We start from the raw sequence: 14,327 nt of genomic DNA, 5'->3' as shown, positions 1-14,327 counted from the left end.
AGGTGATATTCGAATCCTCTTTTACTCATATTGTTTTTTTCCCTAATTCCTTTTATCTTATACATAACACTTACCATTACCACATTTTCTGGCCCGGACTATATAAAAATACCAGCATTCTATCATGAACATTGGGCGCCGGACTACCCCAACTTTGCCCACTTTCACTATGACAGAGCCTCATACCAAATACGACTCAGACAACATCGAGGAAAATTGTTCTTTGCTGATGGCCTCAAACACTTGAGAAAATACTTAGACATCTACGAGTCAGTAACCATAAATTTTATGGCGTGTAAACACAGATGGATTTTCAACCTCCATTTCACTCCTCCACTGGAACAACAAGCATGCGGCAGACCCCTACTGGCAACTAGAATGCATGTTTGGACTCTTGAACTCACACAGGCTCTGCTTGGTGATCCTCAACCACTGGTAATCTATGTTAATTACTTTTACAATATTATCAATTTTTTACGTAAAAAATTAACTCAGTTTAATTTTATGTTTAGATGCTTCCACCTCTTGCAGCAATACATCTTCCTTCTTGTGGTTTTCATATGACAGTCTTAAGAAAGTTCGACCCTCCATTCCAATGGCCAATCCTTCCAGTTGCCCCTGGCTTTCATGGCTAGTATGTTGCCTAACCATGGTACCAGTTTCTTGCTGAAGGTGATTTTGTTCATGGAGACGAGCTTTCATTCTACTACAGGCCCTTTGACGATATTTGGGAAGCAGTTATTAGAAAACAGAGAAATTAGGGTGCCAATCATGGTGACATAATTTTAAATTCTATTTTGTTAGTTTAAAAAAACATGTTTACTTAATTTTGATGCTGAATGATATCTGGATTTAAAATATTCAGCTTCTTAGTTTTATCAATGTAGTTGTTCTGAACAATATTTATATATGAAAGATATTATGTTTTTTATGCTTCAGTACTTAATCCTATTACACAAACTACATAGTTGGAAAAGTTTTTTATGTTTTTTTACCTTCTTAAATATCACATTAGGCAACCAACATCAATGTGACAACCGAAAATATCATTGTCAGTTAGACTGTAAACATGGATTACAACTAACAAATATCCTGTTGATCTCATTCATGTCCATGCCTAAAGGGTTATATTTTTGTAATGCTTCATTAAGATTGTTGGTTTTCATTGTGGATGGTGTGGCCATATCAAACATCATCCAAAAACAAAACAAATCAAGAGTACATGGGGTTTGAAAACCTTTCTAACAGCTCAGCCTAGATAGTAGAATTACGGTTAGAAATTGAATTTCAAGTACTATATAATCGATATCTTTCAATTGTTTTTCAATTCAATTTTTTTTTACCCGTTGGAATTTTTGGTAGTGTCATGAAAATAATTTGAAACGATGAAAAAATTCGAAATGCCCATTATGCCCATGGCTGAGAGCTTGACATCTGATACTTTTGCTGAGTTTTTGGTCATTTTTCTTTACATTATCGACAAAACTAGAGGGTTCCAGAAGCGTTGTAGCATTTTCTGTTTTTGCTTCTCTTCTTATCTTCATTCTATTCTTAATTTTTATATATGAAGTATATGAGAATACCCCTTTTTTCTATAGAAAAATTAAAAAAAAAAATATCGTTGAAGGGAGATAGTGCATCAAGTTGTTCACAAGGGCCAACTTAATCCTCTTCCCACCGTCTCCAACTATCGTCCATGTGCTTTCTTTTCCAACCTTGATAATGATTATATTGCCTCTGCAAAGTATTCATATTCAAATTGAAATCCATTAAATTATCAAATACATAGAAGATAAACCCCAAACCAAAATTAAACCATAAGACAATAATAAAAATAATAATGATAATAATAATAATAATTATAATAGCAATTAAAATAATAATAATACTGATAATAACACAAAAATTATATAGAATCATAATCCAACTTCCTTCAACAACAATAAACTTTATGATTTTGAATGTAAAATTGCAGTATGATGTAAACAGTATAAATAGCAACATGCTTTCAGAAAGTCCTCAATTTAACTATCGTTACCTTTAGCTCCTCCATATAATGTTTTCCATAGTACATAAAATAATTTAAATAATAATAATAATAACAACAACAACAGTAATAATACTGATAATTATAATTATCATAATACTAATAATCATAATAATAAATAATTTAAATGTCCAATTCATTTTATGTTGACTGCCAACAAATAATTTAAGGACATATGATTAAATTAAAATTACTTTAGTTAACGTAATCAATATGCATGAAAGTATATGAATAGAACAAAAATTTAAAACTTAAAAACATCGGTATAAAAAAAACATTATCGTAGTTCTATTAAAAACAAACACTACGCGTGAGACTTCAACCTCTGTTGGTTGCTCCACGTGCCTTCCTCTGCAGCCTTCTCACCAACTTGAAACCTACTTCCTCTGATTGCGTCATTTCCTCACCAACTTCCTTCCTCCATTTGCTTTCTTTCTTCTTCATTTTGCTTCCTCCGTTTGCTTTCTTTCTTCATTTTTGTGATCTGTCTCTTCCATCTTCACTTTCACTTTATGTTTATTTTCAAGATTGTCATTGTTACTGTAACCCTTCTTAAGGTTACATGGCAGAAATTAACAATGATATTTCTACCTTGTTTTTCCTTTTGATATCATGCATATTGACTTCATTATTATTATTATTATTATTATTATTATTATTATTATTATACCACATGCATTGATATTTCTTATCTCTTAATTTTTTTGACTTAAAGACATGCTCTTAATTTAATAATGGCCATTGAATTTTTAAAACTATACAAACTATTTTGCATTCTAAATCGTCAACCTTTCTGTAACATTCATCAATCAAAAAACCTCTTCACCCGCTTAGATCACTGACTAGCTTTATAATGAGTGAACTGCCTATTCACGTCCAATTTTCACAGGTAGTCTGCAATGCTCCACAATTCCAAAACCTGTTGAGTTGCTGCAAGTTAAATCCTTGCAAAAGCCAGCAATTAATCTTCTGTACCTGCTACTTCAGACCACCAAAACACAACACTTTAACCTGCACCCTCCATTTCAGGTTTACACAAACCAGTCCTTCACACATCCCGGCACCATGAATTCGTAGTCATCAGCTGGCTCCAACGAGGTGAGTATAAACAAAATACTCACAAATTATGTCTATTCATGTCATTATTTTTTCCTTGCTTTTGATTTCATCTTTCATTCATACCCCGCATCTAAATTGCTCATCTTGCCATGAGGTTTTGCCATTTGCCCGCTTCTAATTTAGGACACACATATTTGTGGTTTCTAGGTTTGCATCCATCGTTGTCTATCCACAGTGACTTGCAAGAATAGTTACAAAATTTTGTTTCATGTCCCAAATTGTTTTTCCATGGACACACGATTTTATTGCTTAAATTGAGCTGCACTTCTGAATTATATCTCATTTTAGAATAGTTCCCATTTTTCACGCCTTCTATTTCAGTTCTTTCTGCATGTCATCCTTTGATCACTCTAGATGTTTTCATTTTGGAGATCTAGAACATTCTTTGATTTTCTGTATGTTTAGGTACTTATGGATGTTTTTTGCTGGTGGTATCATATTGTCTTTATTTCCTGGGTATTCGATTGGTTATGCCTTACACATCATCTAATATGCATGTTCTGTTTTAACATTTCCTTGATAAGAATAATAAAACCTATTCTAGAAAAAAAAAACAATTGATACTCACATTGACATAGTGTTATCTTAGACATTGGGTAGTGATGTCAGGTTGTGTTTATTTCCTGCATATTCGAATGATTATGTTTTAGAGACCATGTAATATGCATCTTCTGTTTTGACATTTCCTTAATCAAAAAAAGAAAATAAATACCAGCAAAAATTAACTGATACTCACATTGACATGGTGTGATCTTAGACCACATACATATATATAATATATATCTTTGCCTGTGTAATTGTTCAATCTATGTCCACATATTGGCCAGTCAAACTTCTTCCATTTCATCAATGCTAAAATCCATTATCATCACAAATTAGACATTTGGCTCTACTAGTTTTGGTTGGATTTAATTCACCTATATTAATAACTTACTTGGATACTTGAATCATAGCTAATCTTTTGTTCTTTGCACTTAATTACTTAAGCATGAAGTTTTCATGATGCTGATTCAAAAATCTCAAAGCTTCTTCTATGACTTTCATTTTGCACCCTTTTATTTGTCTTATTTGCACTAGTTGTATTCACCTTCCTAGCTGTTTTGATTATTATCAACCTTCGTCCACATGTTGCACACTCAAACTTCTTGCATTTCATCAGTGCTGAAATGCATTACCATATGCTTTGATCTTTTGTTTCCTTGGATATGCACAAATTAGACATTTGGTTGTACTGCTTTTGCTTCGATTTTCGTATTGACGATGTCTTATATGCATTGTATATTATGTTTTTTTCATTATATTCATTCAAAACTCTGAAACCTTCTTCCATGACTTCCATTTTCTACCTTTCTATTTGGTGCTGTTGTTTTATTTTGATTAATATTCCGCCATCCTAATAGTCACATGTTAAAGAACTTAAACTCAATTAGTATTCAATTTCATCAACAGCACAATTAAGGTCTGCAAATATTAATTTTCTTGCCTTCTATTTTTTTTTCCCAAACTCTGTCAACTGCTTCCTATTATGTTGTGCCAATCAAATTGATTAATATACATGTTCTTTTCTGTACATTTTCAAACACTGATTTATACCTCTAATTTTAATATTATCAAACCGTGGCCTCTATTTCTTTCCAACATCAACAAACATAACTTCTCTTACTAACACAATATACTCAAATGCTAACTTCTGCATTTTCAAATGGTCTCTCATTTCAGATCAGAAGTCCAATTATCAGCCGCCCATTAATATTGCAGTTTAGAGTAGTATTCCATTGTGACAGGGTAAAATAAAATGCCTACTTTGCCTACTTTTACAACACTATATTGGATATTGTTTTTCTTTTGCTTAACGTTGTATTCTTCCTTTCAGGACACGATAAAAATACCAGTGTTCTACCACCAACAATGATAGCCAGACTATCCAAAATTCGTGCAATTTAAATATGATGGGGCCACTTATGAAATCCAACTGAGGCAACACAAAGGGAAATGTTACTTTGCTGAGAGTTGACAAGATTCAGGAAAGAATTAGAAATTTATGAGTCCATAACCATAAATTTTCTTGCCTACGATCACCTCTCCATATTCAATTTGAATTTCACTCCACCAATAGACCAGCAGACATGTAGAAGACCGTGCTGCAGCTCAAGAAAACACTGATTTATATATCTATTTTTATGTAAAAGTTGAAGCAACGGATATGAATTTATCACGTCAATTTCTCTAATCTTTTTGTTTTTAAGGTATATAAGCAGAATCTAAATGATCTTAGCTTCTTTTATCATCTTTTTAACTCCTCTAACCACGGTTATATATATTGCCATACTTTAAAGAATTCATTCAATTAAATATTCTTAAATCTTCACCAATCGATCTGACTCAAACTGTAGCATTACACTATTAATATCTTCTTAATAATTTGGTTAACTCTTCACATGTGAGATTTAATTAACTTTTTGTAAACAGCGCTAGAAGGACCAAGAGTACTAAACTATTAGATATTAGTTGGATCCAATATATATAAATAAAAAGATATTATTAGTTCATAATAATAAGTTTATAAAGAGATTATTATTAGTTAACACTTTTTTTCAATTAACTATAAAATTAGCTAATTAAACTAATTTGATATATTAAATTTCACGAAGCTTTTGATTAGTTTAAAATATAATTTTCTGCAAACACAATAATGACATAATAATGATATCTTTGATTTTTTTTTATTCTACATCTCATTTACTTTTTATTTGAAAGATACATCCCATTTACTTCTCATTTTATACTTAATAAAACATTATTAAATCGCTTACTATATATTTAAAATTTATATTGCTTTACAACGGATTTAGGTTTTCCCTGTAATAAAAAAAGTAGTTTTTTCAGAAATAAATATTCCATTTTTTAAGTGGGAGCCGGAGGTCCTTATAATAATCGAGCTTACGTCAATCAAGGTGGCCCATCCATAATTTAATAAATTAATTAATTCATAGTCAACACTCATAGTTTGATTTAGTCAGAATTTCGTATTTGTTTAGAAGAATTAAAAATTAATGACACACCAACCAACAATCAAACATGACGTCGTAATAATAAGTAATGATATGTCAACATAGTTTTACTATAAACACTAATTAATAGTACATTATTTCTATGTATATCTCATCTTTCTGTATCTCTATTAAGTGTCAAGTATATAAGGCTGTTCAGCCATAATTTTCTCCCATAAAATATAATAAAGAATCAAACATGAGGCGGGCGATTCTGGTCAATGATCATCGCAATTCATACCTCAGATAAGTCTCACCTCTGTTGGTTTCTCTGACTATTCGATCACTGATTAAGCCTCGTCAAACAAAACGATAAATGTTTTTATAATATGGGGAAATATTTTATTGAGGCATATTCTACTTAAGTAATACCAACTGGTTGGTCTGATGGTACTGACTCATATTCCGGTAAAGTCTCGTATTTAAACTTAATTTGTAAAAAATATAATTAAAAGAGAAATTTTTAGTAAAAATAATCTATCAGATTAATTCTAAATGAATATTACTTGTATGCAAAATAATTAGATATATACTTAATTTGTATCAATATAACATAGAAATAGAAAAAATATACTTGAGTTGTAACATTAATTTAAAATTTCAAACATTAATTTGTAGATAAAAATAAATAAATTAAAAATCAAAAATTATGATTAGTCAGGTTTTAGATGAATATTAGTTAGCTGTAAAATCATTAGATACTTGTATTAATAATATGATAAATTAAAAAAGTATACTTGATCGGTATATAGTACGATTCATTCAAACTTCAAAACATTATCATAATATAATGTCTCCAGTCAATTGTCCCTCAAACTAAGGTGTTAGTTAATTAGATTGAATCACTCACAGCTAGCAAGAGAAGCTCAAACCCAAATCCACCTACTCCGATGCTTCTCCCACCTTATAAATATCCTTGCATTCATATCACTCTCTTCACCCAATCCACTTCCTCCAATTATAACACCCACCAAAGAACCATGGCTACCCAGTTCCTCAAATCCCTCCTTCTCCTCTCCACCTTAACCCTAACCATCTCAGCAGAATACACAGGCTTTGTGGGCACAATAGACCCAAAGTCCATAGGCATAAAGCACAAGAAAACCCTAAGCCACTTCAGATTCTACTGGCACGAAGTCTTCAGCGGAGAAAACCCCACATCGGTTAGAATCATTCCCGCACTCCCCAAATACAACACAACCACAACCTTTGGTTCGGTTGGGATCTTCGACAACGCTTTAACTGTGGGACCCGAGGTTTACTCCAAGGTTGTCGGAAAAGCCGAGGGCTTGTTTGCCTCCACGTCGCAAACGCAGTTGGATCTTTTGCTGATTTTCAACTTCGCATTGACACAAGGGAAGTACAACGGCAGCACCATCACGTTCACTGGGAGGAGCCCCCTCTCGGAGAAGGTGAGGGAGTTGCCCATTGTTGGTGGAAGTGGGGTCTTCAAATTTGCCACTGGGTATATTGAGTCCAGGACTCTCAGTTTTGATCCCCAAACGAGGAATAACACGGTTCAGTTCGACGTGTATATTTACTATTGATGAATGTTGAATGTGTTTTTTTTTTTCTTTTCTTTTTTTCACATTGATGTGCTGTCACGACTTTGATGTTTGTCACTTTGTTTCTATTTAAGTTTCCTCTTTTGATGGGGGCACGTGGTGTCATGGAATAAAGTCATGTTTGGGCAAATTTAATGAGTTGGATCATGATTCTTACTTTTATTTCTTATTAATAATGTCATGGACTCACATTATGTACTTATTATATATGTTTCAGTTTCTCTCTTTTCTTTTTCTTTTAATTCTTATCTTTCTCTTTCCTCTACCCATATACTCCAAAATTGGGGTGTATGTATGTTCAAATTCCGATACAATTCAGTAAATTTAGAATAATTGGACTTAAATTAACTACATTTTGATTTCCATAATATAACAAGTTTTTAACTTTGATACTTAATTTAAAGATTTTTTTCATGATTTGAGGGATGGAGTAAAATTAATGGACTACATTGCTATGTCATAAGTAACATTGTTACTTAATGATGACAAGATTGCAGCAAAAATAGTTAAAGTTTCCGGAGATTAAAACCGAAGACAAATTTTAAAGGACTAAAATAAAATATATTTTATAAGACTAAAAATTTATTTAAATTAAATAATTTTTACAGAAAATTTTATTGTTATTTTAACTTTTTCTATTTTTATTAATTATTATTAATAATTATATTTGGAGGTGAACAAATACCAAGTTGGAGCTTTCTACAACAATTATCTAGAGTTGTCTTCTTCAATTAATGAACTAATATAGATCCAGGTAACGTTAAAAGAGAGACTTTATTCTATATCAGACTTAAAATTAATTTATAAAATAATTTCTGCATCGATTCAAGTTTGAACCAGTGTAAAAAGTATCAATTGTCATCCTTATAAAAAAAGAACAAGATAAATAGATTGTTTGAGATACAAGGTTAGTTAAATAGATGATAACAATAAATCAATAAATATAAAAAAATATAGTAGTTCGTCAACTTATCATTGAGACTAGCTCAATTATTGGTATACTATCAAATTATACTTGTACAAAGTTATAAGTATTATTTTCCAAATCATTGCTTGCTTAAACCCAAATAATTTTACAAGTCTCTTCAAACAAACAACTCAGATATTTGTGGAAAATAAATCCTCTTCATATTTATACCAAAATCACATAATTTGGTTAAGGGTAACGGATAGTACTGATTATTGTCTTGTATATAAGACGGATGTAAAACTCATATTTACATTTTAGCAAAAGGAAGTATATATTCATACCTTTGGAGACGTGGTAGGTGAAGCTTTTGTTGACTTTTCTTTTTTATCTTTCTTGTGAAGATCCTGAAATCATAACAGATTAATTATATCACCACAAGAAAATTATCATCTAACTATAATCATTTTTACCTATAGACATAATTTAGTCCACGTTAGGCATGACAATTCTCCCTGTAATTAGGGGATCTCCGCGGGGACTACCCCATTTGGAACCCTGTGATCGGAGAAAATTTTTTCACTGGAACGGGGATGAATATGAAAAATCCCCCACAGCTAATTCGGGGACAGAGACTATGTTCCCCGCCCCGCAGGGTCCTCGTATCCCTGCGTATATAGAATTTTACCTATATACTCTCATAACTTATAATATGTATAATATAAATATAAAGGTTAATATAGTATTTTACTAGTAAAAAATATAAAATAAAATTATCATATATATAAGTAATATCTCACAAGTCACAAAGACACAAACATTACCCAAATCCTAATGTGTACTTGGATATTTCTTGGATGTTTTTATGCTTGTATGATTTTATTATTATTATTATTGATTTATTTTGGTATTTTTAATCATGTTTTAAACTTAGAATTAAACCTTAAATTTATTATTGTTGAAAAATTGAGATAAAACAAAAGAATTATATTTTTTTTATAATTTTGACATTTTTTTAATGTAAAACGGGGTCTCCAAAGGTCCCCACGTGGAGCCAAGGAATGGGACAGGGAATGGGGACGGGACAAAAAATATCCCCACCACAGGGAATAGGGTAAGGTTCGGGGACGAGGACAAGGAACGGGTGAGTACTCCCTGCCCCTGCCCCACGCGGGTGCCATGCCTAGTCCACATAGAACTCAAATAAACTTATACATACCTACATAGTATTTAATATAAGTAAAAACAAAATGACTTGTACTTATCTTTATATGTAGGTAAAAATAAAAGAACTTATACTTACCAATGTTTAGAGTAAGTAAAATTTATAAAGACTTATACCTATGGATACTTTTACTTATCTATATACTATATATTAAAAGAGAATACCAGGAAAATTACTGTTGTGCCCCTACCCAATAATTTGACACATGTCCATTTTCTTGGCTTTTTGGTCATTTTATATCCCTCTAGCTTTGGCTTGGTTTTGTGCCACCTGTTGCTTTGTTTTCTGCCACCTGCTTGTTGTGTTGCCTTTTTTTTCTGCCACGTTGAGATGTTTAACCAGTTTGTGAGTTTGTCACTCTTTTGCTGAACCACATGGTTTTATGATTAAAGCTTTCCGGTTATTATGGTTTTGGGTTGTTGTTTTGTATCATTCTGTGATTGTGGTTTTAGGGTGGTGCTTTGTATCATTTTCATTTGCTTCCTTTTTGTAACACCCTCTACCTCTCACATATATACTAACAAAAGAATAAAAAATCAAATATTAATTAAAAGTATTTTTTAAAAAACATTTTTAAATACAAGTCTTTCAAAGAGATAAAAGGTTCACAATCACTTTCTTCTACATCATATTCAAACTTGTCCAAATAAATAATAAAGTCATTGGCTCAAACAAGGTCGTCTAAGACTTCATACAATTAATATAAAACCTTATACCCCAATGTCACATCCTATCAGAGCGTTGTGTCTTGACGTCCTTCAGCACAAGGTTCCTTGAAAACAATTCACCTAGTCATCTGCTATCCCGAACACAAAGTTCAAGATCATCACAGGATCCAAACACAAACAACACACAGGGAGTGAGTTATCACATTCCTAACTAATAGAGAAGCAAGACAACTAGATATACATATCATATAAATAAAATAAAACTTACTTAAACATAATTCCACCACTTTGTCATTTGAAATTTGTCTTTCAATCATCAATCACACTTTTCAACAATCAATCACATTACACAAGAATCACACACTCTGATCAAGACATAATAACACATCAATTTCATAATAAACAATTAGCAAGCGTATGCAACAGTTATGCTAAGACTCAAACCTATATGCAATGTGGTACCATGTCAGTGAAAAACCACCTTGGGGCACTTAGGAGTACATAACAAGACACACCACACAATGGGTTTGTCAGGTCACTCTCACTAAGTAAGATCATAGCGAGACCAGTCAGGGTCACGATGTTTTGCGAGAATACTCCAACCATATGGGATCAGCATAGGCTTAAAGGAGCACTCAAACCCGGTGACCCGCAAGGCCTACACTCCGAAGAGTCCGTCAAGGCCTCTCCCTCCTGATTCAGGTCCAACCCTAAAATAATTTTTGCATGCAGACACTGCTCATGAATTTTACAATACCCACAACCTTACACTCGTGTTTTAAATACGTTCAACACAATTACGCTACGATTTAACATTGGTTCCTAAATAGGAAACCTACATTTTCTCTTTAACACTGTGCATCAACACTTTTCTCAAGATAACACTGGTCGGGTTATTGTACAATTAATAGCTTACAACACAAGTAATTTCACATCAAGTGTTAACTACACACTTATCCACAACTAAAACTCATTCACAATTTCACATCTCATAGTGTCACAATCCACCATCACATGTTTACACGTATCTCACAAATTAACACATGTTCAACTTTACACTTATACTCAATCTCAAAAACAATATTATAATCTCAAAGCAACATGTTATTCCACAATTCATCACATATTCCATTTATAAACACTGCTCATGAATTACACAATACCACGACCTCACACTCATGTTTCAAACACGTTTAACACATTGCGCTATAATTTAACACTGGTTCCTAACTAGGAACCTACACTTTCTCTTTAACACTGGGCATAAACATTGGTCGGGTTATTGTATAATTCATAGCTCATAATATAATTAATGTAACATCAAGTGTTAAACACATCCACTTATGCACAATCGAATATCATGCCCACACTTTAACATCTCATAACGTCACATCAACCATCTCATAATATTCCTAATGATATTCATAAGGTACAACATACACATGTTCATCAAATTTAACCATAATATTCTAAAACTCCAACACTTAATAATTTTTTGGAATCATACTATAACACTCTACAATATTATTTACATAAATTATTAATATAAATACATACTTCTATATATATAAACTAGCATACATCATAATGAATAACAAATTTCAAAGTAAACTTTCAATGCACAAATTCTAAATAATTATATGAACAATTTGGTCAATTTCAATTATGATATTAATTTTTAAATTATATATAAAAAACCTAAAAAGCAAGAAAAAGAGAAAATAAAAAATCAATATCTCACTCTAAATTCCTCCTTACTTTATTTCATCAATTCATGTTAATTATAAAAATGCTCGATTTATAGGGTTCACGCTCAACACAATAGCATATCAATTTCACAACAATTGATTTGTCAAACATATATGATTCACAATTATAACTATAAGGATAGAATAAAAAATGATGGAAACACCCCAAAACCTATTCCAATTGATACTCTAAGGATCCCTACACATGTTCTCACTAATCCTCAATTGTGAATAACTCATCCCTTACCTCTAAGCGGGCTCACGTATCTTCAGCCAGCGATAGCAGCATCTCTAGTGGTTCCCTGAGATTCCTCCAGTTTTTTCCTCTCTCCATGAGTATTATCTCGCAAATCCCAACGGTGAAAGTGTGCGCAATTGAATTTCTAACAACATGTCCAAATTTGACTACAATCCAACGGTTAACGAATCTGGAATCGTAGTTTTACCAAGATATTTTTGGGTTTTTGCGAGAAAATAAAAGGCTACAATTCGAAGGGTTTTCCTCTAATCTCAGACATGATTTTAAAATTCCCAACGGTGAGAATTCTGAGAATTGAGTTTCAAACCTGGTGTTTAAATTTCATGACAATCCAACGGTGAATGAGTCCGAGATCGTCATTTTTCTGAGACAGGTTTGGTGCGCTGCGGGAAAAGAAAGGGTTTTGAGAGGAGAAAAGAGAAAAACGAAAATGAGGCAAAGAGGAGACACCTGACTTAACATAGCTATTTATACCTAGGATACTCAGCCTATTATTTGCTCTATATTTATTTATTTATTTTTACTAAAAAGGTTTTAAAATTTATTTACGAAAAAAATGTGATGTTACACTTTTACTTCCTAGCTTTTCTAGTTCTATTGCTTCTGCATTTTAAGGTATAAGTTTTTTTGTATTTTATGCATATGCATGGATGTTTTTGTCGTGCCTACATCTGTTTTAGTGCCTTTTTTGTGCTATTTTCCAGCTTTCTTTTTGGTTCTTTGCTAACTTTCCTACTTTGTTTTTGCCTGAGTTGGGTTTGTTTCGCACTTTGGGTTTGCTGCGTTGTTTGGTTTGGTTGGGTGAAGTGAAGGTAATACTTTTGCAGCAACGTTGTTGTTTGTTTATGCATGCTTGCGTTTCACTTCTTATATTTGTTGTTTAGAGACTTAAGGTTGATTCATGTTCTATTATTGTTGAGTGTGCCTTTTTTCGATTGTTTTTTTCAATTTGTTTTTGCTTCTTTGCCGACTTTGCTGAGTTTGCTTTGTCTTTCAGTTTGCGTTTTGTCAGGTGTTCCGTTTGGTTGTGACAAGAGTAAGATAATCTTTTTCGAGTGATGGTGTTGGATATTTATGCATGCTTGCTTTTCCTATATTACTGTTTGTTGGCACAACAGAGGTTTAATTTTTCCTGGCTGATATTCAAGTGTGACTCTTATCTTCTTCTTTATTATGAGGTTTTTTGTTGCTTTTGGGTTTACAAAGTTCGTTGCCTTTTGGTTGATCCTGCATTTTAATCTGTGAGTTTTTTTGTATGTTTTGCATGACTGCTTTTGCGGTGGCTGGATCTGTTTTTTTGCCTTTTTGTGTAATTTTTTAGCTTTCTTTTTGCTTTGTTGGTAACTTTCCTAGTTTGTTTTTGACTGAGTGTTTTGTTTTCCAATTTGGCTTTCCACTGTTGTTCAGTTTGGTTGTGGGAAGTGAAGGTAATAGTTTTGCAGCAAAGTTGTTGTATGTTTATGCATGCTTGCTTTTGACTCCTTACTGGTTGTTGCCAGACTTAAGGTTGATTCATCGGTTGCTTTTTCCAGTTTGGCTTTCCCCGTGTGTTTCTTCATTCGGCTGCTTTTTCCAGTTTGTTTTTTGTTTCTTTGCTGACTATGCTGGGTTCCATTTGTCTTTCAGTTTGTGTTTTGTCAGGTGTTGCATTTGGTTGTGATAGGAGTAAGATATTGTTTTTGCAGTAACACGCCTGGATGCCTATGCATGTTTGCTTTTCGTCTGTTAGTGTTTGTTGA

The 14,327-nt window shown here is 32.4% G+C and overlaps 1 protein-coding gene across 1 annotated transcript; it reads left to right on the top strand.

The window, feature by feature from the left end:
- Window positions 1-7,089: 7,089 nt before the first annotated feature.
- Window positions 7,090-8,007, top strand: LOC114406037 (dirigent protein 22-like). The gene has a single exon (XM_028368580.1). It carries the CDS (start codon window positions 7,107-7,109, stop codon window positions 7,761-7,763), a length of 657 nt encoding a protein of 218 aa, XP_028224381.1. The 5' UTR covers window positions 7,090-7,106; the 3' UTR covers window positions 7,764-8,007.
- The last annotated feature ends 6,320 nt before the right edge of the window (window positions 8,008-14,327 follow it).

The sequence above is a fragment of the Glycine soja genome, chromosome 3 (assembly GCF_004193775.1).
Source record: "Glycine soja cultivar W05 chromosome 3, ASM419377v2, whole genome shotgun sequence".
Taxonomy (NCBI): Eukaryota; Viridiplantae; Streptophyta; class Magnoliopsida; order Fabales; family Fabaceae; genus Glycine; species Glycine soja.
Note: the sequence above shows the minus strand (reverse complement) of the source record. Positions and strands in the feature narration are given on the sequence as shown.